At 44.3% G+C, this 24,465-nt stretch overlaps 1 protein-coding gene across 4 annotated transcripts in view; it reads left to right on the top strand.

Annotated features, from left to right (window-relative positions):
* The first annotated feature begins 16,903 nt into the window (after nucleotides 1-16,903).
* The window catches only part of LOC124016976 (voltage-dependent calcium channel subunit alpha-2/delta-1-like), a 143,411-nt gene continuing 135,849 nt past the window's right edge, over nucleotides 16,904-24,465 (top strand). For all 4 annotated transcript variants that reach the window (XM_046332307.1, XM_046332308.1, XM_046332309.1 and 1 more), the window contains exons 1-2: nucleotides 16,904-16,979; nucleotides 19,025-19,141. In XM_046332307.1, the coding sequence (XP_046188263.1) occupies nucleotides 16,920-16,979; nucleotides 19,025-19,141 (177 nt within the window). In that variant the 5' untranslated portion in view covers nucleotides 16,904-16,919. The remainder of the gene's footprint in view (nucleotides 16,980-19,024; nucleotides 19,142-24,465) is intronic.

Genomic DNA, 24,465 nt, shown 5'->3' on the forward strand with positions numbered 1-24,465 from the left:
GTCAGTCAGTCAGTCATCTAGCCAGTCATCTAGTCAGTCATCCAGTCAGTTAGTCAGTCATTCATCCAGTCAGTTAGTCAGTTAGTCAGTCAGCTAGTCAGTCAGTAAGTCAGCTAGTCAGTCATCCAGTCAGTCAGTTAGTCATCCTGTCAGTCAGCTAGTCAGTCAGTCGATCAGTCAGCCATCCAGTCAGCCATCCAGTCAGTCATCCAGTCAGTCATCCAGTCAGTCATCCAGTCAGTCAGTCAGCTAGTCAGTCAGTCAGTCAGCTAGTCAGTCAGTCATTCATCCAGTCAGTCAGTCATCCATTCAGTCATCCAGTTAGTCAGCTAGTCAGTCAGTCGATCAGTCAGTCATCTAGTCAGTCAGTCAGTAATCCAGTCAGTCAGCAAGTCAGTAATTCAGCTAGTCATCCAGTCAGTCAGTCATCTTGTCAGTCAGTCATTCAGCTAGTCAGTCAGTCATTCAGGCAACTAGTTAGTTAGTCAGTCATCCAGTCAGTTATTTAACCAGTCAGTCAGCTAGTCAGTCAGTTATTTAGGCAGCCAGTCAGTCAATCAGTCAGTCATCCAGTCAGTCAGCAGGTCAGTCCATTAGCTAGTCAGTCAGCTAGTCTGTCAATCAGCCAGTTAGTCAGTCAGATAGCTAGTCAGTCAGTCAGTCATCCTGTCAGTCAGTTAGTCAGTCAGTCATCCAGTCATCCTGTCAGTCAGCTAGTCAGTCAGTCATCTAGTCAGTCAGCTAGTCAGTCAGTCAGCTAGTCTGTCAGTCAGCTAGTCAGTTAGTCAGATAGCTAGCTAGTCAGTCACTCAGTCAGCCTGTTAGTCAGTCGTCCAGTCAGTCAGTCATCCTGTCAGTCAGCTAGTCAGTTAGTCAGTCAGTTAGTCAGTCAAACAGATAGCTAGTCAGTTAGTCAGTCATCCAGTCAGCCAGTTAGTCAGTCAGTCATCCTGTCAGTCATTCAGTCAGTCATCCTGTCAGTCAGCTCGTCAGTCAGCTAGTCAGTCAGTCAGCTAGTCAGTCAGTCAGTCAGTCATCTAGTCAGTCAGCTAGTCAGTCATCATGTCAGTCAGTTAGTCAGTCATCCAATCAGTCATCCAGTCAGTCAGTCATCCAGTCAGTCAGTTAGTCATCCTGTCAGTCAGCTAGGCAGTCAGTCAGTCATCCTGTCAGTCAGTCAGTAATCCAGTCAGTCAGCAAGTCAGAATTTCAGCTAGTCATCCAGTCAGTCAGTCATCTTGTCAGTCAGTCATTCAGCTAGTCAGTCAGTCATTCAGGCAACTAGTTAGTTAGTCAGTCATCCAGTCAGTTATTTAACCAGTCAGTCAGCTAGTCAGTCAGTTATTTAGGCAGCCAGTCAGTCAATCAGTCAGTCATCCAGTCAGTCAGCAGGTCAGTCCATTAGCTAGTCAGTCAGCTAGTCTGTCAGTCAGCCAGTTAGTCAGTCAGATAGCTAGTCAGTCAGTCAGTCATCCTGTCAGTCAGTTAGTCAGTCAGTCATCCAGTCATCCTGTCAGTCAGCTAGTCAGTCAGTCATCTAGTCAGTCAGCTAGTCAGTCAGTCAGCTAGTCTGTCAGTCAGCTAGTCAGTTAGTCAGATAGCTAGCTAGTCAGTCACTCAGTCAGCCTGTTAGTCAGTCGTCCAGTCAGTCAGTCATCCTGTCAGTCAGCTAGTCAGTTAGTCAGTCAGTTAGTCAGTCAAACAGATAGCTAGTCAGTTAGTCAGTCATCCAGTCAGCCAGTTAGTCAGTCAGTCATCCTGTCAGTCATTCAGTCAGTCAGTCATCCTGTCAGTCAGCTCGTCAGTCAGCTAGTCAGTCAGTCAGCTAGTCAGTCAGTCAGTCAGTCATCTAGTCAGTCAGCTAGTCAGTCATCATGTCAGTCAGTTAGTCAGTCATCCAATCAGTCATCCAGTCAGTCAGTCATCCAGTCAGTCAGTTAGTCATCCTGTCAGTCAGCTAGGCAGTCAGTCAGTCAGTCATCCTGTCAGTCAGTCAGTAATCCAGTCAGTCAGCAAGTCAGAATTTCAGCTAGTCATCCAGTCAGTCAGTCAGCTAGTCAGTCAGTTAGTCAGTCATCCAGTCAGTCAGGTAATCAATCAGTCAGCTAGCCAGTCAGTCAGCTAGTCAGTCAGTCAGTCTTCTAGTCAGTCATCCAGTCAGTCAGTCAGCTTGTCAGTCAGTCAGTCATCCAGTCAGTCAGTCATCCTGTCAGTCAGCTAGTCAGTCAGTCATGCTGTCAGTCAGCTAATCAGTCAGTCATTCAGTCAGTCAGTGAGTAAGCAAGTCATCCAGTCAGTCAGCTAGTCAGTCATCTAGTCAGTCGTCCAGTCAGTCAGTCAGTTAGTCAGTCAGTCAGTCAGTCATCTAGCCAGTCATCTAGTCAGTCATCCAGTCAGTTAGTCAGTCAGTCATCCAGTCAGTTAGTCAGTCAGTCAGTCATCCAGTCAGTTAGTCAGTTAGTCAGTCAGCTAGTCAGTCAGTAAGTCAGCTAGTCAATCATCCAGTCAGTCATCCAGTCAGTCAGTTGTCATCCCAATAAATAAATAGTTAGTCAGTCGATCAGTCAGCCATCCAGTCAGTCAGTCATCCAGTCAGTCAGTCATCTAGTCAGTCATCCAGTCAGTCATCCAGTCAGTCAGTCAGTCAGCTAGTCATTCAGTCAGTCAGTCAGCTAGTCAGTCAGTCATTCATCCAGTCAGTCAGTCAGTCAGTCATCCAGTCAGTTTAGTCAGCTAGTCAGTCAGTCAGCAAGTCAGTAATTCAGCTAGTCATCCAGTCAGTCAGTCATCCTGTCAGTCAGTCATTCAGCTAGTCAGTCATCCAGTCAACTAGTTAGTCAGTCAGTCAATCATTCAGTCATTCCGTCAGTTATTCAAAGTTAGTCAGTTAGTCATGCAGTTAGTTAGTTAGTCAGTCAGTTAGTCAGTCAGTCTATCATCAGTTAGTCATTCAGTTAGTCAGTCAGCTAGTCATCCAGTCGGTTAGTCAGTCGCCCAGTTAGTCATCCAGTCAGTTAGTTAGTCATCCAGTTAGTAGTTAGCGTTAGTCGCCCAGTTAGTCATCCAGTCAGTTAGTTAGTCATTCAGTTAGTCATCCAGTCAGTTAGTTAGTCATCTAGTCAGTCAGCTAGTCAGTCAGTCGATCAGTCAGTCAGTCATCTAGTCAGTCAGTCATCTAGTCAGTCAGTCATCTAGTCAATCTAGTCAGTTAGTCGATCAGTCAGTTAGTTAGTCATCCAGTTAGTCATCCAGTCAGTCAGTCAGTCATCTAGTCAGTCAGTCATCTAGTCAGTTAGTCATCCAGCAGTTAGTTAGTCATCTAGTCAGTCAGTTAGTCAGTCAGTCGATTAGTCAGTCATCTAGTCAGTCAGTCAGTCATCCAGTTAGTCATCCAGTCAGTTAGTTAGTCATCTAGTCAGTCAGCTAGTCAGTCAGTCGATCAGTCAGTTAGTTAGTCGTCCAGTTAGTCATCCAGTCAGTTAGTCAGTCATCTAGTCAGTCAGTCAGTCATCCAGTTAGTCATCCAGTCAGTCAGTTAGTCAACCTGTCAGTCAGCTCAGCTAGTCAGTCAGTCATCTAGTCAGTCAGTCAGTAATCCAGTCAGTCAGCAAGTCAGTAATTCAGCTAGTCATCCAGTTAGTTAGTCAGTTTGGTCATCCAGTTAGTTAGTCAGTCAGTCATTCAGTTAGTCATCTAGTTAGTCAGTCATTCAGTTAGTCAGTCAGTTAGTCATCCAGTCAGTTAGTCAGTCAGTCATCTAGTCAGTCAGTCATTCAGTTAGTCATCCAGTCAGTTTGTCATCCAGTCAGTCAGTCAGTCAGTCAGTCAGTCAGTCAGTCAGTCAGTCCAGTCAGTCAGTTTGTCATCCAGTCAGTTAGTCAGTCAGTCATTCAGTTAGTCAGTCAGCTAGTCATCCAGTCAGTTAGTCAGCCATTCAGTTAGCCATCCAGTTAGTCATCCAATCAGTCAGCTGGTCAGTCAGTTATTCAGTTAATCATCTAGTTAGTCATTCAGTTAGTCAGTCAGCTATCGTCCAGTCAGTTAGATAGCCAGTCATTCAGTTGGTCATTCTGTCAGTTAGTCAGTCAGTCATTCAGCTAGTCATCCAGTCAGTTAGTCGGTCAGTCAGTTAGTCATCCAGTCAATCATCCAGTTAGTCATCCAGTCATTCAGTTAGTCATCCAGTCAGTTAGTCATCCAGTCAGTTGGTCAGTTAGTCATCCAGTCAGTTAGTCAGTTAGTCATCCAGTCAGTTGGTCATCCATCAGTCAGTTAGTCATCCAGTCAGTCAGTCAGTTAGTCATCCAGTCAGTTAGTCATCCAGTCAGTTTAGTCATCCAGTCAGTTAGTCAGTCAGTTAGTCATCCAGTCAGTTAGTCAGTCAGTTAGTCATCCAGTCAGTTAGTCAGTCAGTTAGTCATCCAGTCAGTTAGTCAGTCAGTCAGTTAGTCAGTCAGTTAGTCAGTTAGTCATCCAGTCAGTTAGTCATCCAGTCAGTTAGTCAGTTAGTCATCCAGTCATTCAGTTAGTCATCCAGTCAGTTAGTCAGTCAGTCAGTTAGTCATCCAGTCAGTTAGTCACAGTCAGTCATTCAGTTAGTCATCCAGTCATTCAGTTAGTCATCCAGTCAGTTAGTCACAGTCATCCAGTCAGTTAGTCAGTCAGTCATTTAGTTAGTAAACCAGTCAGTCAGTCAGTCAGTCAGTCAGTCAGTCAGTCAGTCAGTCAGTCAGTCAGTCAGTCAGTCAGTCAGTCAGTAAACATCATAATGTAGTTATTAATCAATACATATGTTTAAATGCATGTATAAGGCCTTTGAGTGACTTGGTTACATGATTACGAAATGTATTTTCTACAAAATACATGATTAGAAAATATATTTGCTACAAAATACACAAATGAATGATGAATTAATTATTTACAAACCGGTTGTTCATGAGTAATGAGCTATTAAATAATGCTTTATAAGCATTTTATTGACCCTCAAGCTTAAAAAGTCACCTATCTATATATAAATGGTATTTTGGCCTGATGGGTGCATGTCATGTTATCTGGTTACAGTCAAGCCTGTGACGCATTCGTCTTGCTTTTGACTCAGGCTCTGCCCTCTCTCTCTCCTCTTTCCCTCTCCCACTCTCCCCTCATCTCTCTCCCCCATCTCTCCCTCTCCCCTCATCCCTTCTCTCCTCTCCTCCGTGTCCACTCTCTCTCCTCCTCCCCCTCCTCCCTTCTCTCCTCTCCTCCGTGTCCCTCTCCCTTCATCTCTCTCCCTCTCCCACTCTCCCCTCCACCCCTCTCCCTCCCCTCCCCTCCCTTCTCTCCTCCTCCGTGTCCCACTCTCTCTCTCCTCCCCTCTCCTCCATTTCCATGGTTCCCATCACCCTCCTCGCCGGGTTTCTCTCTCAGTTTTAAAGCATAATTAGATTTCATGCTCAACCAGCTAAATAGATATGCCTTTTCTGTTCCCAACCCTGTCTCCACTGATCTGCTGGCATAATGTGAATGCCGCCCACCCACACTCTCTGCACTCAGAGGCAACGGTTAATAAAGAGTTAAAGAAGCTGTCTGTGTCCGTGCATAAGGACTAGAACACAATGGTGTTTGTCGACGGTGTATTCAGAGGCTGAGTTGTTGACTAGGAGGTTCCACTGACTCAGTGGGTTGGAGTGTGGCGCATCTAACACCATGGTTGTGGGTTAATATCCCGCATGGGTTTCTTATTCTGCCTAAATATTTTTAACTTTCAACTGTCAGAGGTAAAAAGAGTCTACTTAGGACCATATTAACGGTGTTATATTTTAGAAAGGTGTTTGAAGCCAACTCGGGTTGTATGTCTGTGTATGACTCCGCTCCCCATCAGAGAGCTGGTGTTAGCAGGTATATTTCAGGAGGAATGCCCACCGCCCATCTGCGTAAGCTGCTAAAGGCTATATCTGTTACCCAGCTACCCAGACACCAGGGCACACGGTCTGGGCCCACAGCAAACTCTGCTGCACTCTCTCTCTTTGATCTCTCTCTCTCTCTCTGATCTCTCCGTCTCTGCTCTCTCTCTTGTTCTCTCTTTCTCTCTCTCTGCTCTCACTCCCCCCTCTCTCTCTGTCTCTCTGCTCTCTCTCTGTCTCTTGCTCTGCTCTCACTCTCCTCTCCCCCTCTCTCTCTCTCTCTCACAGGCTATATTTGATCTCTCTAGCCTCTAGGGTAGGGGTGAGTGTCCTGACTCTGACTCAGACCTGTGGGTTGTACTGGTCTGGGATATCTTTGTACCGCGCTAACTCGTTCCCCCATACCCCATAATTCTCCCCCACGTTCCACCACTGAAGGCTTGGGGGATCCACACTTTATGTGCAGCCTCCTGTTTGTTGTTTTAATGTCTGGTGTCTCCTCCACCCCCTCCTCCTGGTTCAGGCCTCTGGGAAGAATGAAATACTACTTTGCCTGGCCTGATGTGTACACTGGGAAGACTGGAAGTAGAAGTAATCACTCCAGCGCGATGCTACCGCTAAACTAACCTAGGCTACGTCGTCCCTGCCACCTGTGGCACATGGTACTTCCCAGAATGTTCCATTGCGTTCCGAGACGTTGCCCAGCAGACGTTGGGAATGGGAATGGTTAACAGCTGTTTGACCGATGTTCTGTCCACCACAGGAACCCTGTGTGTGTGTGTGTGTGTGTGTGTGTGTGATATGTGTGTGTGTGTGTGTGTGTGTGTGTGTGTGTGTGTGTGTGTGTGTGTGTGTGTGTGTGTGTGTGTGTGTGTGTGTGTGTGTGTGTGTGTGTGTGTGTGTGTGTGTGTGTGTGTGTGTGTCAGGAATCCTTGTATTGCAGTATAGTGAGATATAGTAAAGGTATTTGTTCGTGTATGATCGTCATTTTGTGATGTCATTGAGATTCCACTGTAGGGGAAATGAACATGCATGGACAACAGTGGACATTCTCTCCTCTCCTCATATACTCTCTGTTGTTATTTATACCATAAGTACCCATTGGAGTGCAACAAGCACGGTTGCCATGGGTTCCCACATAACCAGCCACCTCAGATCAAAGCAGGGGTTCCGTGTTCCGGTACTCTGACTTCTTAACAGGAAAATGATGGTGGGAGAAGAGTGAAAGAGAGAAGAACATCAATAACCTCTCGCTGCCCAGGATAATGAGAACGGAAGACAGCTAGCTACAAAGCCTACAATTACTGTGTGATTGACCTCAATAAATAAGGAGGATATTATCCTTTATCTGCCTGTTTTGCCTCTCAGGGAGGGAGGGAGGGGAGGGAGGGAGGGAGGGAGGGAGGGGGAGGGAGGGAGGGAGGGAGGGAGGGGGGAGGGAGGGAGGGAGGGAGGGAGGGGAAAGAGTGATAGAGAGCAAAGGAGATGGTTAAAGTGAAACAGACTGAAGGAGAGAGAGGAGGTTAGAGGTCAAATGAGAAAGAGGGAGAGGGAGGGAAAGCAAGGGGAGCAAAGGAGAGATAAAGAGTGATAGAAAAACAAGGAGAGATGAAGCAACAGAGAAAGAGAGAGCAAGGTAAACAGTGAGGAAAAAGATACCAAAGAGAGAGAGAGACTGTTTGTCTTCGCCATTGTTCTGTCAGGTTGGTTATTAAAGCCTGCTGCTCCACAGTACCAGCTTTTATTTGGTATCTGATGGCTAAATTATAGCCTCTCTCTCCCTCTCTCTCGCACTCTCCCGCCTCCTCACGCCTATATCACTGGTATATCCCTCTAAGAGTAGATCAGAAGGAAAAATCACCACTAATAAGGGGTTGAGGACAGAGACTAACTCAGTGTATGAGACCGATAAATAACTATGTTATATTAAAAAAAACTTTTTTAAACACCCCGTTCCAGTCTGCATCTGTCTGTCAGGCAGTTACTGCCTGCTGCCGTGCTTCTTCTCCCTGACAGTTTGACAGTATTTAGAGATCAAGTGTGGCTCCGCTGACAAAGTGTGAGTGTCAAAACAGCCCTGTGTTAACAGCAGAGAGAGGAATGAAGAGGAGAGAGTGGTGGAAAGGAGAGACTCAGAAAGTGGTGTATTTAGTCTAACTGGCTGCTGTGCAGGTGTGTCGCTACAATTAGCATAAACTTGGGTAATGTTGAATTTTGGTTGCTAGCTCTCCTTGGGACCGTTAAGTCGCTGTGTATGTCCTCGTGTCTCATCTCCTCCTTTCATTGAAAATTACTGGTCACCGGTAGTTAGGTCACTGATTATCTCAGTTACATGTGAGATGTAACTGCTAATCCTAGGTTTGTGTCCTGTCCAGAAACACATCCTACCCCTAGATCTGATTATGTGAAAAGATTGGATAGGTGTGAGCGATATGGCAAAATCTACACCCAGCCTATCAGGATAAGATGAAACTACTACCATACCTATCCAAATCTTTCAGATCTACATTAAGTACTGCGGGGATGGGGCCTGTTTCAGGGTTGTTTCAGGATGGGGCCTTGACCTCTTTGTCGATCTGTTTCTACTCTATGATAGTGCTCAGGAATGATGGGGCTTTTGACTTTGCAATGGATGGAGCTCTCTACTGGCTAGTGGTGTTTACATGGTGTCAGGTTCTGCCCTCTGATACAAACAGAAGTAACACAAGTAAACTAATATAAAAACAGTACAGCTGTGGAGTCCAAACATTACATTGGACATGTTAGGCTTGACTGAATGCTGCCTCTGTTGGAAGCCACTTCAGAGTTTTTATACAAATGAAATGGCTTGTGGCTGTGTGGTTACTCTGGGTCATTGTAACTGTTATAGGCTACCTGTGTACTAATTGAGAACTGTTTCCTTGGCAATGAGGAGAAGTGTGAGGATCACTACTGAAAGGTTGAAATGAGAGGTGAGATTCCGTGAGATGTCTTACCGTCTTTAGATCCAAACCCTGAATTAAACGTCTAACTTGACATAGAAACGAAACAGTATCTGACGACAATGGCACAACACTTCTGAAAGAAAGTCTCCTTGAAGAGTAGTCATCACTTTCTGCTGTTTAAATGGGTTCTTGTAGAAGCGAGTCTTGGCTCTTTCACACTGGGAATCTGTTCTCTCCTTGTCTGCAATGATTGGAGAAGACTTCACAGGTGGAAACCATGTGGTGGAAGCTCATCATCAGGCTGGATTTCACCTGGTCAGTTCATTCAGATCAGAGCAATGAAGCAGAGGAAAGAAGAGCAGGTGGAAATGAAAACATGGAGAAAAAGTGGTCATGAATAAGGCCTATGTGGAGGGCATACGGTGGCTGTGGAGAATAGGTTTTAGAAAAGAGAGAGAGGGTTGGAATACAATTCTTTATTGGTATAGGTGAAGGAAGTCATTTTAAGTTCAGAGGAATCCTTCAAGGGAGACTTTCCAGACAAAACTCTCGGGATCTTTTTGTGAGAAAGATTGACCCAACGGTGGACAACCCTCATCTTTACTGCCTGCTTGCCAGCTCCAGCCGAACCCAGCGACATGTGCCAGTTAGCATATTGTACAATGCCTTTACAACTAAGAGAAATAAAACAAAACTTTTCTAATCAAAACATATTTACAGTAGCCTAGCATACTTAGCATGAAGCAAACACACTCTATTAGGCACCCAGAAAATGCCTCATAAGTTCATTTATAAGGCCTTATGATACATTAGTGCATTGTAACACTAATTGAAGTGTGTATCAGAATACACGTGACATTTTGGATGGTCTTCTTTCTTTTTCATGTATTTTCTATTTTTGTTGAAGGGCCCGACAGTAAAGACATGTCATTTAACGGTAAGAAATGTATCACCTTTTACCTTCGGTATGAACACGACCAGTCATGATGTCTTCATCTTATTGTCAAGCAAATCACTTGAAAACGTAGGCTACCTGCGCATGTTGGTCAACTCCACAATAAATCCTGCATCCAAACAGTGCACTGTGCAATGGCACCATTAATCAATGGAAATACCTTTTGTCAGCAAGGTAGGAAGAAACATAGTTGAGACACCTGAAACGTTGTTGAAATATGGGACTGTCAAGTGCAGCCAAATGAGGGGGAAATAGTTTAAACCATGACACAGAGTTGGGGCTGTTGGTTTCTTTTGGAATATGCTTTATTTTTTGATTTACCACTGTAGCAGTACAAATGGAATTTTAAACATCTACACTCTTAGAAAAAAGGGTTCTTAAAGTTTTTTGACTGTCCCCACAGGAGAACCCTTCTTGGTTCTTTGTAGAACCTTTCAGGTTCCATGTAGAACCCTCTTTGACAGCCGAAGAACCCTTAAAGGTTCTAGATAGCACTTTCTTTCTAAGAGTGTAGGAGAATGGTTCAATTACCTTCTGGTGTGTATTCTAAATGGTTATCTGGATATTGGAAAGTAACCATTGCTTCAGTTAGTAGCTACATAAAGCCGGGTGAAATGGCTGCTTCATTTTGAAAAAGAAGCTGGGTGAAATGGAGAGGAGAGAACAGAAATGGCCTCAGTAGTCTAAAGTAACCCGAGGGCTAATCCAGCCAGAGGTCAGACAATGATGCTCTCAGTCTGAGTCAGACAATCTATTCTGGGCTTTCCACTCTTCTGTAACGGGCTCTGGGATTGGACACTCCACTCTGTGTTGTGCGTGGTTATTGGCTAAACACGTTATTCTTGGGCAACTTGTTCACTATGGCCCTTGAGCAAGGCACTTAACTTTAATTGGCTCCAGGGGCGCTGTACTACTATGGCTGACCCTGTAAAACAGCACAGTTCACAGCTACTAAGTGATAATAATGATATAGCATGCAGAACATATATTTGTTTTATTGTTCGTTAGTGCTATACTGTAACATATGGTGTTGTGTTTCCAAGTCTTTCAGAGAGGTGGCCTGGTTGAGGATAGTACTGTTAAATACTATGTTTCTAGGCACTTGGGGTCAGATCCTACTCTAACACTCAAGGAACAGTCAGGGAACGCTCTGGGAACTCTCTGAACTCTCAGGGAACACTCAGGGAACAGTCAGGAAACGTTCGGGACCTCTCGAACTCTCGGGGAACACTCAGGAAACATTTGTCCTATTTTATGCTTCATCACACCCCCAATATAGCACTTCAGTTGATGAGTTACTATACATAATACAGACCCTCCACACGCGTGCGCTCGCTCTCGTGCACAGAGATTAGGCTAAGAGGGGCACCTTACCCCTTCACCTTTGAACCCCATTATGTCCTCTGAAGGCCCCAGTGCTCTGGTTTCAATGTTTTCCGATACACACAGGTGACAGCTGGTCTGGGGAGGCGTCTTCTGTTACAGAGAGAGAAAATATTTGTCTAATCACCAGCTACTGTACAAGGTTAATAGGTTAAATATATGAGAGACTAATTCTGTGAGGCTAAGATGCAATTGAAAGATTGAATCAAAAGATTAACCAAAAGATCCTCATTGCCAGTAGTGGGGAACTCTCCAATGAACTCTCTGAACAATTTAAATATCTTTATCTAATCACCTGTATGTGGTGGGGTGTATTTGGATGGCTTACTGATATTGTGAAAATGAATAAAAACACTCATATCATATGTCTTTGATAAAATAACTGAGTGCCATACTGCACGAAGCAGGTCACGTCTTAACGGATTCAATAGTAACCATCTGTCCTATACAAATTTATTCCCATGTAGTCATATTTAAAAAATCACCACCTCTCCATTTGGAATTCACAGACACGCATTTAAATTGAAATGTCTCGGCAAGAAACCTTGTGGGAGGTCCATGTCATTTATTTTAAAGTGGAGGCTTTCCCTCTGCATATCAGATTATATATTCATCCAAAATAAAAACCAGTCTTCTCTCTCCTCGGGCGCACCTCCGGCAGTGTACCCATGTTGATCTGCGCTCTGCTCTCTCCACGGAGCAAAACAAACCCAAACATTACATTGTGCAAGAGGAGGATGGCAAGAAAGAGAAAATGAAAACGGCCGCCGTTTTCTAAATGTGCACAGTCTGTTGTGTAAGTGGGGGATGTTAAGAACACAAGCAGCAAGACAGCGAGAGAAAAGGCTCTAGGGGGTTATGGGTCTCTCTTTACACTTGGCTGAGTTTCACAAGGATCCACTCAGTCCCAGCCCCGGAGTGTGCAACTGGCTGTATTGCTCGGCTCTCTCTCTCTCTCTGGCTCACCAGCCATTTTAGGTTTTCCCGCCTCAAAGCCCACCCCCCTCTCTCTGTTTCCCCTTCGCTAGGGAGAGTGAGAGGGAGAAATGAGAGGGGGAGGGGGTAGGGCGATGTTATCTCGTTTTTCCATGACCCGCTCCAAGTTTCCATCCTCTCAGAGGGCTTTGTTGAGCTCTTTAAGTGTTGAAACCTCTTTTTAGACATTACTTCATGGTTTGTCATTGAGAGAAAAGCATTGCTTTTCCTCCTTTGTGGTAACATCACACTTTTTTACATTATGTGTTGAGGTAGAGCTTGTCTTTTTAAACAATACAAGAACCCTTATTTGTTTAGAGACAAATAATAATGCTTTTCTTGTCCTTGACTTCAGATGAAACAAGCTTTTTCGCAATGCTTTTATCATAGTTGTTAGTTCACTGTGTACCAATAGTAATGTGGTGTCATTTTTTAACCAACAGGCTACAGGATCTTTAGTCAGAAACGGTGGCCCTCCATGGGACAAGGTTTATTGTTGCTCCCCTCTCCTCATTACCGGCTGCCTCTCCTGTTTCAAACAAGTTATGGGGCTGAACACACACACACACAGAACAAATTGGCTGTAGGCTGTACCGTCTGTCTGTAGTTATTATACAGTATTGGATACTGTAAGAACTAATCATTGTTTAATCGTGAAGCAGGGTTGGCTTTTGGCCAGATTTATTAAGCTCTTCCACCTGTTGTTGGTTACCTGAGGGAACACGGCATAAAAGCTAGAACATAAGGTCAGTATTCAGAGAAGGATTCAAAATAGCCAGCCCATATGTTCAGTCGTAGAGCCTCATCATAGAGAATATGAAGTCTATTCATGTTTCTCTCTGCATCTCCTGTAAAAATGCTATTCTAAGTGCAGTGGCAACACATTTACATTTTAACAGAGGACCTCATTGCCGAGGGCACCTGTTGCATCTGCCTAGGCTGTTGGATAGGACCATGGGACACATTTCCAGGGCCCACCCTGTTGCACATAGCAGATAAAAGCTGACTCTGCAGGCTAGGACCTTACTGTGACCCTAGAAGCTATTCCTGCTGTGAGCTAAGGGCTTTGAGCAGCGGTGTGTCAGTGGTGCTGACTCAGTGGTGCTGGCTCAGTGGTGCTGGCTCAGTGGTGCTGGCTCAGTGGTGCTGGCTCAGTGGTGCTGGCTCAGTGGTGCTGGCTCAGTGGTGCTGACTCAGTGGTGATGGCTCAAGGGTGTGTCATGCACTAATATCTTCATGGAGGGGTTAGGATGAAAGGTTTGTTAGCGTGTGTGTGTGAGTATGTGTGTGAGTGTGAATGAGTGCGCAGCCGTGTGTGTGTGTGTGTGTGTGTGTGTGTGTGTGTGTGTGTGTGTGTGTGTGTGTGTGTGTGTGTGTGTGTGTGTGTGTGTGTGTGTGTGTGTGTGTGTGTGTGTGTGTGTGTGTGTGTGTGTGTGTGTGTGTGTGTGTGTGTGTGTGTGTGTGTGAGATCAGAAATGTGCTGATAGTACTCCAGCCTTGCCCCCATACAGCTGCTTCTCTGAGCTGTATATACTTTGAAGAATATCAATTATAAAATATATTTTGATTTGTTTTACACTTTTTTGGTTAGAACATGATTCCATATGTGTTATTTCATTGTTTTGATGTCTTCACTGTTATTCTACAATGTAGAATATAGTAAAAATAACGAAAATCCCTGGAATGAGTAGGTGTGTCCAAACATTTGACTGGTTGTGTACGTTTTACAGCACGAGCCCTAGTCACATTGCAGTGTGGGTTATTAGACAGGATAACATGACACGCATCCAAAGTCAAGGGCGAATGCACTTCTGTATAGTGGAATGGGTTAAAACATACCTGGGGGAAAATAGTTCATTTCCCTTATGACCCCCAGTCATGCATTTTAATGGTTATTGACAAGGATTTTTAACACGTTTCTGTGTGTTGGTAGAGGGGGGGCAAGTTGCGTGCCTGCCTGCATGTTTTTATTCATGTGTGTGTGTGTGTGTGTGTGTGTGTGTGTGTGTGTGTGTGTGTGTGTGTGTGTGTGTGTGTGTGTGTGTGTGTGTGTGTGTGTGTGTGTGTGTGTGTGTGTGTGTGTGTGTGTGTGTGTGTGTGTGTGTGTGTGTGTGTGTGTGTTTCTCCTAGAAGATGAGCCTGTACCACGTCTCACTTGTCAAGTAATAAGATTCATCTAGGTGTTTGACACTTGATGAGTTCATGGATATGAATTCATACTTCCTCCCCTAACTATGTTGAGTGTTCATGTACTGCTATGGTGTCCTTCAAACCAGGGATGAGTCTCAAATGGCACCCTATTCTCTATATATAAGGAATAGGGTGCGATTTTGACACAGCACGTCTCCTCTGGGTCTGCATTTAGGTGTTTCAAGTAGATGTATTTACCTGCTGTTTGGAAATTTGCACACTCAATCACTGTGTTTACCTGTGGATGGACCATTCACCCACTTCTAGACTATTCCCTACTGCTAGTGTAATGAATGAGCCAATGCAGTCCACAATCCCCACGTCAACAATGCGTCAATTTCATCGCTATTGTATGTGACCAGATTCGTGTTCAATAGGGCACGCTGTAGCAAAACATTTTCAACAGAGGACAAAAATGTGTTCAAAATGGCAGCTATGCTGGTTATTCAATGTGTCTCAATCCATTTATTTATAACACATTTGGTCTTATGGTTACATATGGACCTTTTCTCCTCAGAACAATGAAGGAACCACTCACTCACTGTGAACTTGACACACTTTCAGTGTTTACTTAATCCATATTGTATACACCGTTGAGCCTATTAACTATTGTTCAGTTTCTGGATAGGGTACAGACAGTTTATTGAGGCAGATCAAATCCAAATCAAATGTATTTCTATAGCCCTTCTTAAATCAGCTGATATATCAAAGTGCTGTACAGAAACCCAGCCTAAAACCCCAAACAGCAAGCAATGCAGGTGTAGAAGCACAGTGGCTAGGAAAATTCCTAGAAAGGCCAAAACCTAGGAAGAAACCTAGAGAGGAACCAGGCCATGAGGTGTGGCCAGTCCTCTTCTGGCTGTGTCGGGTGGAGATTATAACAGAACATGGCCAAGATGTTCAAATGTTCATTAATGACAAGCATGGTCAAATAATAGTAATCACAGTGAACAGGTCAGGGTTCCATTGCTGCAGGCAGATTAGCCAGGTGAAGCAGCAGCACAGCCAGGTGGACTGGGGACAACAAGGAGTCATCATAGCATGTAGTCCTGAGGCATGGTCCTAGGGCTCAGGTCCTCCGAGAGAGAGAAAGAGAGAATTAGAGAGAGCATACTTAAATTCACACTGGACACCGGATAAGACAGGAGAAATACTCCAGATATAACAGACTGACCCGAGCCCCCCGACACATAAACTACTGCAGCATAAATACTGGAGGCTGAGACAGGAGGGGTCAGGAGACACTGTGGCCCCGTCCGATGATACCCCCGGACAGGGCCAAAGAGGCAGGCTATAACCCCACCCACTTTGCTAAAGCACAGCCCCCACACCACTAGAGGGATATCTTCCACCAGCAACTTACCATCCTGAGACAAGGCCGAGTATAGCCCACAAAGATCTCCGCCACGGCACAACCCAAGGGGTTGCGCCAACCCAGACAGGAAGACCACGTCAGTGACTCAACCTACTCAAGTGACGCACTCCTCCTAGGGACGGCATGGAAGAGCACCAGTAAGCCAATGACTCAGCCCCTGTAATGGGGTTAGAGGCAGAGAATCCCAGTGGAGAGAGGGGAACCGGCCAGGCAGTTAAATATTGTTCTGTTTCTGTATAGGGTACAGACCGTTTATTGAGCCAGTTAACTAGTGTTCCGTTTCTGTATAGGGTACATTACATTTACATTTACATTTAAGTCATTTAGCAGACGCTCTTATCCAGAGCGACTTACAAATACAGTTTATTGAGCCAGTTAACTAGTGTTCCGTTTCTGTATAGGGTACAGACAGTTTATTGAGCCAGTTAACTAGTGTTCCGTTTCTGTATAGGGTACAGACAGTTTATTGAGCCAGTTAACTAGTGTTCCGTTTCTGTATAGGGTAACTAATTTCTCCCTCTACTATCCCTGCATACATGACCTACTATCTCACCCCTGTCCTTGTTACTCACCCACTGACAACCATGAATATATCCTCTACTCTCTCTATATCTATATATACTCTAATGCACAGTTAATGGGGAGTCAAAACACATATACTCAGGGTAAACATGACTATTTTATAGACCACTGAATTGATTAACCTGCATGGCGAGATATGTTTTGCATAAAGTGATAGTCAGCAGTACTGTTACTGCCTGACTCAACTGCTCTGTTAATGTGTGGTCATGTAGTATCTACTGCAAGGTGATTGGCGAATCCAAGTAAGTCAAGATTATTTATGCAGTGAGGCGGAACATTCACAGCTTTGCAGATGGAAATGTAACATAGAGCTAACTTGATTCCTTATTCTATTTGACAGACATGTATTTCTATTGGATCGTTCTGCACCTTCAGGGTCTTATTTATTATTGCACACTGAAGCAAACTGTTTTGCAACAGAAAAACAAAAACGTTTCTTACTGAACAGTAAAGTATTTCCCTCCCTGTTTCAGTCCATTGTCTTTTGTTTGGTACCAATGATCCTGAAAACAGCAGTTCAGAGATATCAATGTGATTGGATAAGTAAAACCATTTCATCATCGGATTCGATGAGTTACAGGAAGTAAATGAATTTGAATGATTTTGATTGGTGCTTTCATTGTTTCCTCAGGATAAAGGAATGGGTGGAGCAGATGCAACAGGAGCTGGTCACACTGACGGACACAGCCAGCGGAGTGCAGAACCTCATACAGGTGGGACACACAGGAACACCTTGTAAACATAGGAACACAGACGTGCACAAACGTGCATATACCACAACACCACACTCCTCTCAAACGCACAGGAAGCTTGCAACCCCATAGTCACACATCCACAACTCTGGATTTCAACAATCAATATACACACGCGCACACACATATACGCGCACACACACACACACACACACACACACACACACACACACACACACACACACACACACACACACACACACACACACACACACACACACACACACACACACACACACACACACACACACACACACACACACACACACACGTGCACACACACATGCGCACACATACTCCTGACCTCTCCTGTTTGATGTGTGTCACATCCAATACAATGATGGTTGTCACAACAGATCTGGACTTTACAAAGTGCCATCTCATTAGTGATATGTGGGACATCTGCTTACAGTATTCTGCTAGGGGAATGTCCACACTCAAGGACTATCAGTGTCAACTCCAAACACCACATCCCTATCCACTTCCCTAACAAGCTTACATGATATGGACAGTGAGGAGGAGCTGTTACTCTGGCTGCATCCCAAATGGCACCCTATTCCCTATGCAGGGGGCTCTGGTCATAAGTAGTGCACTATATGGGGAATAGGGTGCCTTTTGGGACACATCCCTTGTGTTGATTGCTATAACCCTATGACAACTCTCCTCCTCTTGCCGAGCCAGGCCTGATATGGAGCCTCTGTAATTATGTCTCGTTTAAATGTCACATGCACAAGTACAGTGAAAATGTCTTTCTTGCAAACCTATAGCCCAACAATGCAATAATCAATAACAATGTATAACCAGAAAACAAAAAAAGAAGAAATAATTAAGAAATATGAAATGCACAATAATCATCACAGTAATTGTCGATCGATTTCAGATTCCTTTTGGATGACATTTTTCAGACACACACGCACACAATGCATGACGTCCCAGGGACAACACACAGGCATGATTTCCCTTGAGCAACACAGTATTCTCAGGAACATACCCTTAACAGACACCATATCAGGGCTGCCTCTTGCCCTGCTTGTCATCACAGACATTTAGAAGAAAAAGAAAAGCAGACATCTTTACCATGACGGTGTTATACCACGTTTGGAGCTAATTTCCTGTCGCAGGCATCATTTGATGCTCATGGGGTGAGGGAAAATAGCTAGACTTTATGACCTAATCTTGACCCTATAGCATATATATAGATAGAGAGTGGGATAACATCAATGGTCAACTGTACATTCCTTTGTCCTGTTGCAGTAGAATAAATGTAGGTTTCCTTCATTGAGACCTCTGGCAGCATGGCTGCTTTGTTTACTACACAGGGGAGGGGATTGTGTTTGCTTGTAAGCAGAAAGAGCATGTGGAGAATAACCATCAGTATCATTACTCATGGACAAGCAGAAACACATAGCACAGCCCCACAGAGGTTAGCTAAGTAAACACACACTTCGATACACAGACTTAGACACACACACGCACACACACACACACGCGCGTGCCCGCACACACATTCACACACTACAAGCCTGTGGTTTTAATGTCGGACCTAGAAAGCCCCTCTGGCTGCTGTATAATTGGCTGTTTGGCATTTCTGTTTTTTTATTGTTTAATTCCTCTTTCTGAAACATATTCCATATTCAGTAAATGGTGTTTGTCGTTGTGCTCCAATGTGGCATAATGTTGCTTGATTTACACTGGCTTTGTACACACAGTGGTGACATCAGGATTTGACACATTTGACACATCTGACACATATTTACATACATTTAATAATAATAATAATAATAATAATAATAATAATAAACATTTGGATTATTGTGTTCATTGTCCCTGCAAATAAATGTAATCAAGTACATTTATTGTGACTATCCTCATAGGTACAATTCTAAGATACACCATGTCAATATTTTATCAAAGTATCACTCTCTCCTGTGTCACCTTTGACCCTTGTTTCTCTCTCTTGATTGCTTCACTGTCACCTTTGACGCTCTATCTCCTGATTGGTGCAGATCTTCCAGAGCCACAGGAAGTACTTCAGTGTGGGGTCCAACGATGCCAGCCAGCTGGTGGCTAATGCAGCAGGGAACATTGAGAATCTCCTGGCCAACCGTTCTCGTGCTCTCAAGGTGAGTACCAGTTCATAGCAGTCCATACACACACACACACACACACGCACGCACGCACGCACGCACGCACACACACAGATGCAGACAAAGTCACACACACACACACACACACACACACACACACACACACACACACACACACACACACACACACACACACACACACACACACACACACACACACACACACACACACACACACACACACACACACACACACACACACACACACACACACACACACACACACACAGATGCAGACAAAGTCACACACACACACAGATGCAGACAAAGTCACACACACACACAGATGCAGACAAAGTCACACACACACACAGATGCAGACAAAGTCACACACACACCTTAATACCAAGAAAGAAGGGTATGAAACTCATCTCCTGGAGGGCTGCAGTGTCTGCAGGTTTTTGTTTCTCACTCGCACTTGATTTAGGGCGAAAGGGGGCAAATCCCATTTGTGGTTAACAAATATCATAGTGCCATCTTTTCCTTTATGACTAGACAATGTCAGACTTAAAGTTCTCCTCGCTGTGTCCTGATGCCCTCTGTATAACACCTATCCCCATTCACATAACTTTCTCCTACCACCACCTGAGTAAAGTCAATTAAAGTCCCCTGGCATTGTTTGTCTCGATCAATCAGGATCGATCTGGCTTGGGCCAGAATTCAATTAAGTCTATGGGTTGCCGTGGTAGCAGGTGTTAATTACCCTGTCAGTCATCAGCCCCTTTGTTTTTCTCACATCACAATAATTGCAGTCAGGTTTTAACGAGATAGTTGTTTTCTTTGTTTCGCATTGTGATAAAAAATACAATGCTGACACACACTGTTAAACACACACACACACTGCTGATAGATTAGGCAATGGGGTAAATAGATGGAGATAGATAGAGATGTAATGCAACATTTGTTCTGAGCTCTGATAAACACCATCTGTCAGGTTTCACCTGCAGGCGTCACAGAGGGTGTTCAGTTCTGAATGTTTAACTCTTCACTGGACGTGTGGATTGAGGGAGGGAAGGAGAGAGAAGGGGGAGAGTGATGTGTGGAATAAGAAGAGAGGAATGGAGAAAGAGAGGGATGTAGGGTGGGATACATGGTTGGAGGGGGGATGGAGGGAGAGAAAGAGAGGAATGGAGAAAGAGAGGGATGGAGAAAGAGAGGGATGTAGGGTGGGAGAGATGGTTGGAGGGGGGATGGAGGGAGAGAAAGAGAGGAATGGAGAAAGAGAGGGATGGAGAAAGAGAGGGATGTAGGGTTGGAGAGATGGTTGGAGGGGGATGGAGGGAGAGAAAGAGAGGAATGGAGAAAGAGAGGGATGGAGAAAGAGAGGGATGTAGGGTGGGAGAGATGGTTGGAGGGGGATGGAGGGAGAGAAAGAGAGGAATGGAGAAAGAGGGGGATGGAGGGAGAGAAAGGGGGGTGGCTGAAGGTACTTTGACTAGAAGACATTATTAATAAACACATGCAGCTGATTTTATTTTTTAACCTCTATTTAAGCAAGAGAGTCGGTTAAGAACAAATTCTTATTTATAATGAAGTTCCTGGCAAGTGGCGAGAGGCAGGTTGGGCGATGAACAACAGCCAGTGGAGTGTTAGCATGGAGGCTTAATGAGCAGACTGACCTGCCAGTGGCCCTCAGGGTAATGAGGCGGAACTGAATCTGCTTATAGTGATTGACAGAGAGATAGACCTGACTGTAGATAGATATAGAGACCTGACTGTAGATAGATATAGAGACCTGACTGTAGATAGATATAGAGACCTGACTGTAGAAAGATATAGAGACCTGACTGTAGATAGAGAGACCTGACTGTAGATAGATATAGAGACCTGACTGTAGATAGATAGAGAGACCTGACTGTAGAAAGATATAGAGATATGACTGTAGATAGATATAGAGACCTGACTGTAGATAAATATAGAGATATGACTGTAGATAGATATAGAGACCTGACTGTAGATAGAGAGACCTGACTGTAGATAGAGAGACCTGACTGTAGATAGATATAGAGACCTGACTGTAAGATAGATATAGAGACCTGACTGTAGATAGATATAGAGACCTGACTGTAGATAGATAGAGAGACCTGACTGTAGATAGATAGAGAGACCTGACTGTAGATAGATATAGAGACCTGACTGTAGATAGATATAGAGACCTGACTGTAGATAGATAGAGAGACCTGACTGTAGATAGATAGAGAGACCTGACTGTAGATAGATATAGAGACCTGACTGTAGATAGATAGAGAGACCTGACTGTAGATAGATATAGAGACCTGACTGTAGATAGATAGAGAGACCTGACTGTAGATAGATATAGAGACCTGACTGTAGATAGATAGAGAGACCTGACTGTAGAAAGATATAGAGATATGACTGTAGATAGATATAGAGACCTGACTGTAGATAAATATAGAGATATGACTGTAGATAGATATAGAGACCTGACTGTAGATAGAGAGACCTGACTGTAGATAGAGAGACCTGACTGTAGATAGATATAGAGACCTGACTGTAAGATAGATATAGAGACCTGACTGTAGATAGATATAGAGACCTGACTGTAGATAGATAGAGAGACCTGACTGTAGATAGATAGAGAGACCTGACTGTAGATAGATAGAGAGACCTGACTGTAGATAGATAGAGAGTCCTGGCTGTAGATAGATATAGAGACCTGACTGTAGATAGATAGAGAGACCTGACTGTAGAAAGATATAGAGATATGACTGTAGATAGATATAGAGACCTGACTGTAGATAAATATAGAGATATGACTGTAGATAGATATAGAGACCTGACTGTAGATAGATGACTGTAGATAGAGAGACCTGACTGTAGATAGATATAGAGACCTGACTGTAGATAGATATAGAGACCTGACTGTAGATAGATATAGAGACCTGACTGTAGATAGATAGAGAGACCTGACTGTAGATAGATAGAGAGACCTGACTGTAGATAGATATAGAGACCTGACTGTAGATAGATAGAGAGACCTGACTGTAGATAGATATAGAGACCTGACTGTAGATAGATAGAGAGACCTGACTGTAGATAGATATAGAGACCTGACTGTAGATAGATAGAGAGACCTGACTGTAGATAGATAGTGAGACCTGACTGTAGATAGAGAGACCTGACTGTAGAAAGAGAGACCTGACTGTAGATAGATAGAGAGACCTGACTGTAGATAGAGAGACCTGACTGTAGATAGATAGAGAGACCTGACTGTAGATAGAGAGACCTGACTGAGAGACCTGACTGTAGATAGAGAGAGAGACCTGACTGTAGATAGATAGAGAGACCTGACTGTAGATAGAGAGAGACCTGACTGATAGATAGAGAGACCTGACTGTAGATAGATAGAGAGACCTGACTGTAGATAGATAGAGAGACCTGACTGTAGATAGAGAGACCTGACTGTAGATAGATATGAGACCTGACTGTAGATAGACCTTGTAGATAGATATAGAGACCTGACTGTAGATAGAGAGAGAGACCTGACTGTAGATAGATAGAGAGACCTGACTGTAGATAGATAGAGAGACCTGACTGTAGATAGAGAGAGAGACCTGACTGTAGATAGATATAGAGACCTGACTGTAGATAGATAGAGAGACCTGACTGTATATAGAGAGAGAGACCTAACTGTAGATAGATAGAGAGACCTGACTGAAGATCAATATGTAGACCTGACTGTTTTAGAGATGTACACTGTAGACTTGCCAATAGTTAGACTACATTAAGGGGGATTTAGGATGCCTGGTCCACAGTGTGAGCTGACCGTGGGAGAAAGAGAGGGCGTTGAGCGTGTGTGATAATTACTCACAGAAAGAGAGGGATGACCGAGTGTGTTTGTGTGTACATGCACGTGCCTGTCCATCTGTGAGTGTGTGCACCTGCATGTGTTCCTGTTTGTGTGTGTGTGCCATGACAGTAGTGTTCCAGACCATTCTATCATCCATTAGGCCCCTTAGTGAGAAAACAACACCAGGCCCAATTACACTATTCAACCAGGACCACTCTCCTCTCACAACACCAGGCTCCTATTACACTATTCAACCAGGACCACTCTCCTCTCACAACACCAGGCTCCTATTACACTATTCAACCAGGACCACTCTCCTCTCACAACACCAGGCTCCTATTACACTATTCAACCAGGACCACTCTCCTCTCACAACACCAGGCTCCTATTACACTATTCAACCAGGACCACTCTCCTCTCACAACACCAGGCTCCTATTACACTATTCAACCAGGACCACTCTCCTCTCACAACACCAGGCTCCTACTACACTATTCAACCAGGACCACTCTCCTCTCACAACACCAGGCTCCTATTACACTATTCAACCAGGACCACTCTCCTCTCACAACACCAGGCTCCTACTACACTATTCAACCAGAACCACTCTCCTCTCACAACACCAGGCTCCTATTACACTATTCAACCAGGACCACTCTCCTCTCACAACACCAGGCTCCTACTACACTATTCAACCAGGACCACTCTCCTCTCACAACACCAGGCTCCTATTACACTATTCAACCAGGACCACTCTCCTCTCACAACACCAGGCTCCTATTACACTATTCAACCAGAACCACTCTCCTCTCACAACACCAGGCTCCTATTACACTATTCAACCAGGACCACTCTCCTCTCACAACACCAGGCTCCTATTACACTATTCAACCAGGACCACTCTCCTCTCACAACACCAGGCTCCTATTACACTATTCAACCAGGACCACTCTCCTCTCACAACACCAGGCTCCTATTACACTATTCATCCAGGACCACTCTCCTCTCACAACACCAGGCCCTATTACACTATTCATCCAGGACCACTCTCCTCTCACAACACCAGGTTCCTATTTGGGCCCATTCAACAGCTCTCTCTCTCTAGCTCTCTCTCTAGCTCTCTCACTATAACAGTCTCTCTCCCTTCTCTACCTTCAAATACTCCAATATGAACACGCTAGCTCTCTCAAGCTTCAATTCAAGAGCAGAAAGACTAGTAACAAAGACTTCCATCAACACAATGGCCTGCTACACACTATACCACAGAACATAGGAAAGAAAACAGGATGTCCGTGTTACTTGTTAAAGAAGAAACGGAAAGTCAATTCATTTCAGCTGTTATTCTGTATCATCTAATACATTTAGGTTTGTTTCTTTTGAGAGGTCATGTTTTGCAATGCTGCCATGGCAACAATGCTAGCTAGTCATATTAGATGTGATAGTGTGCAATGTGGCAAGGTACAACTGAATTCATTTAAAACAATGTCCT

The sequence above is a fragment of the Oncorhynchus gorbuscha genome, unplaced genomic scaffold (assembly GCF_021184085.1).
Source record: "Oncorhynchus gorbuscha isolate QuinsamMale2020 ecotype Even-year unplaced genomic scaffold, OgorEven_v1.0 Un_scaffold_134:::fragment_2:::debris, whole genome shotgun sequence".
Taxonomy (NCBI): domain Eukaryota; kingdom Metazoa; phylum Chordata; class Actinopteri; order Salmoniformes; family Salmonidae; genus Oncorhynchus; species Oncorhynchus gorbuscha.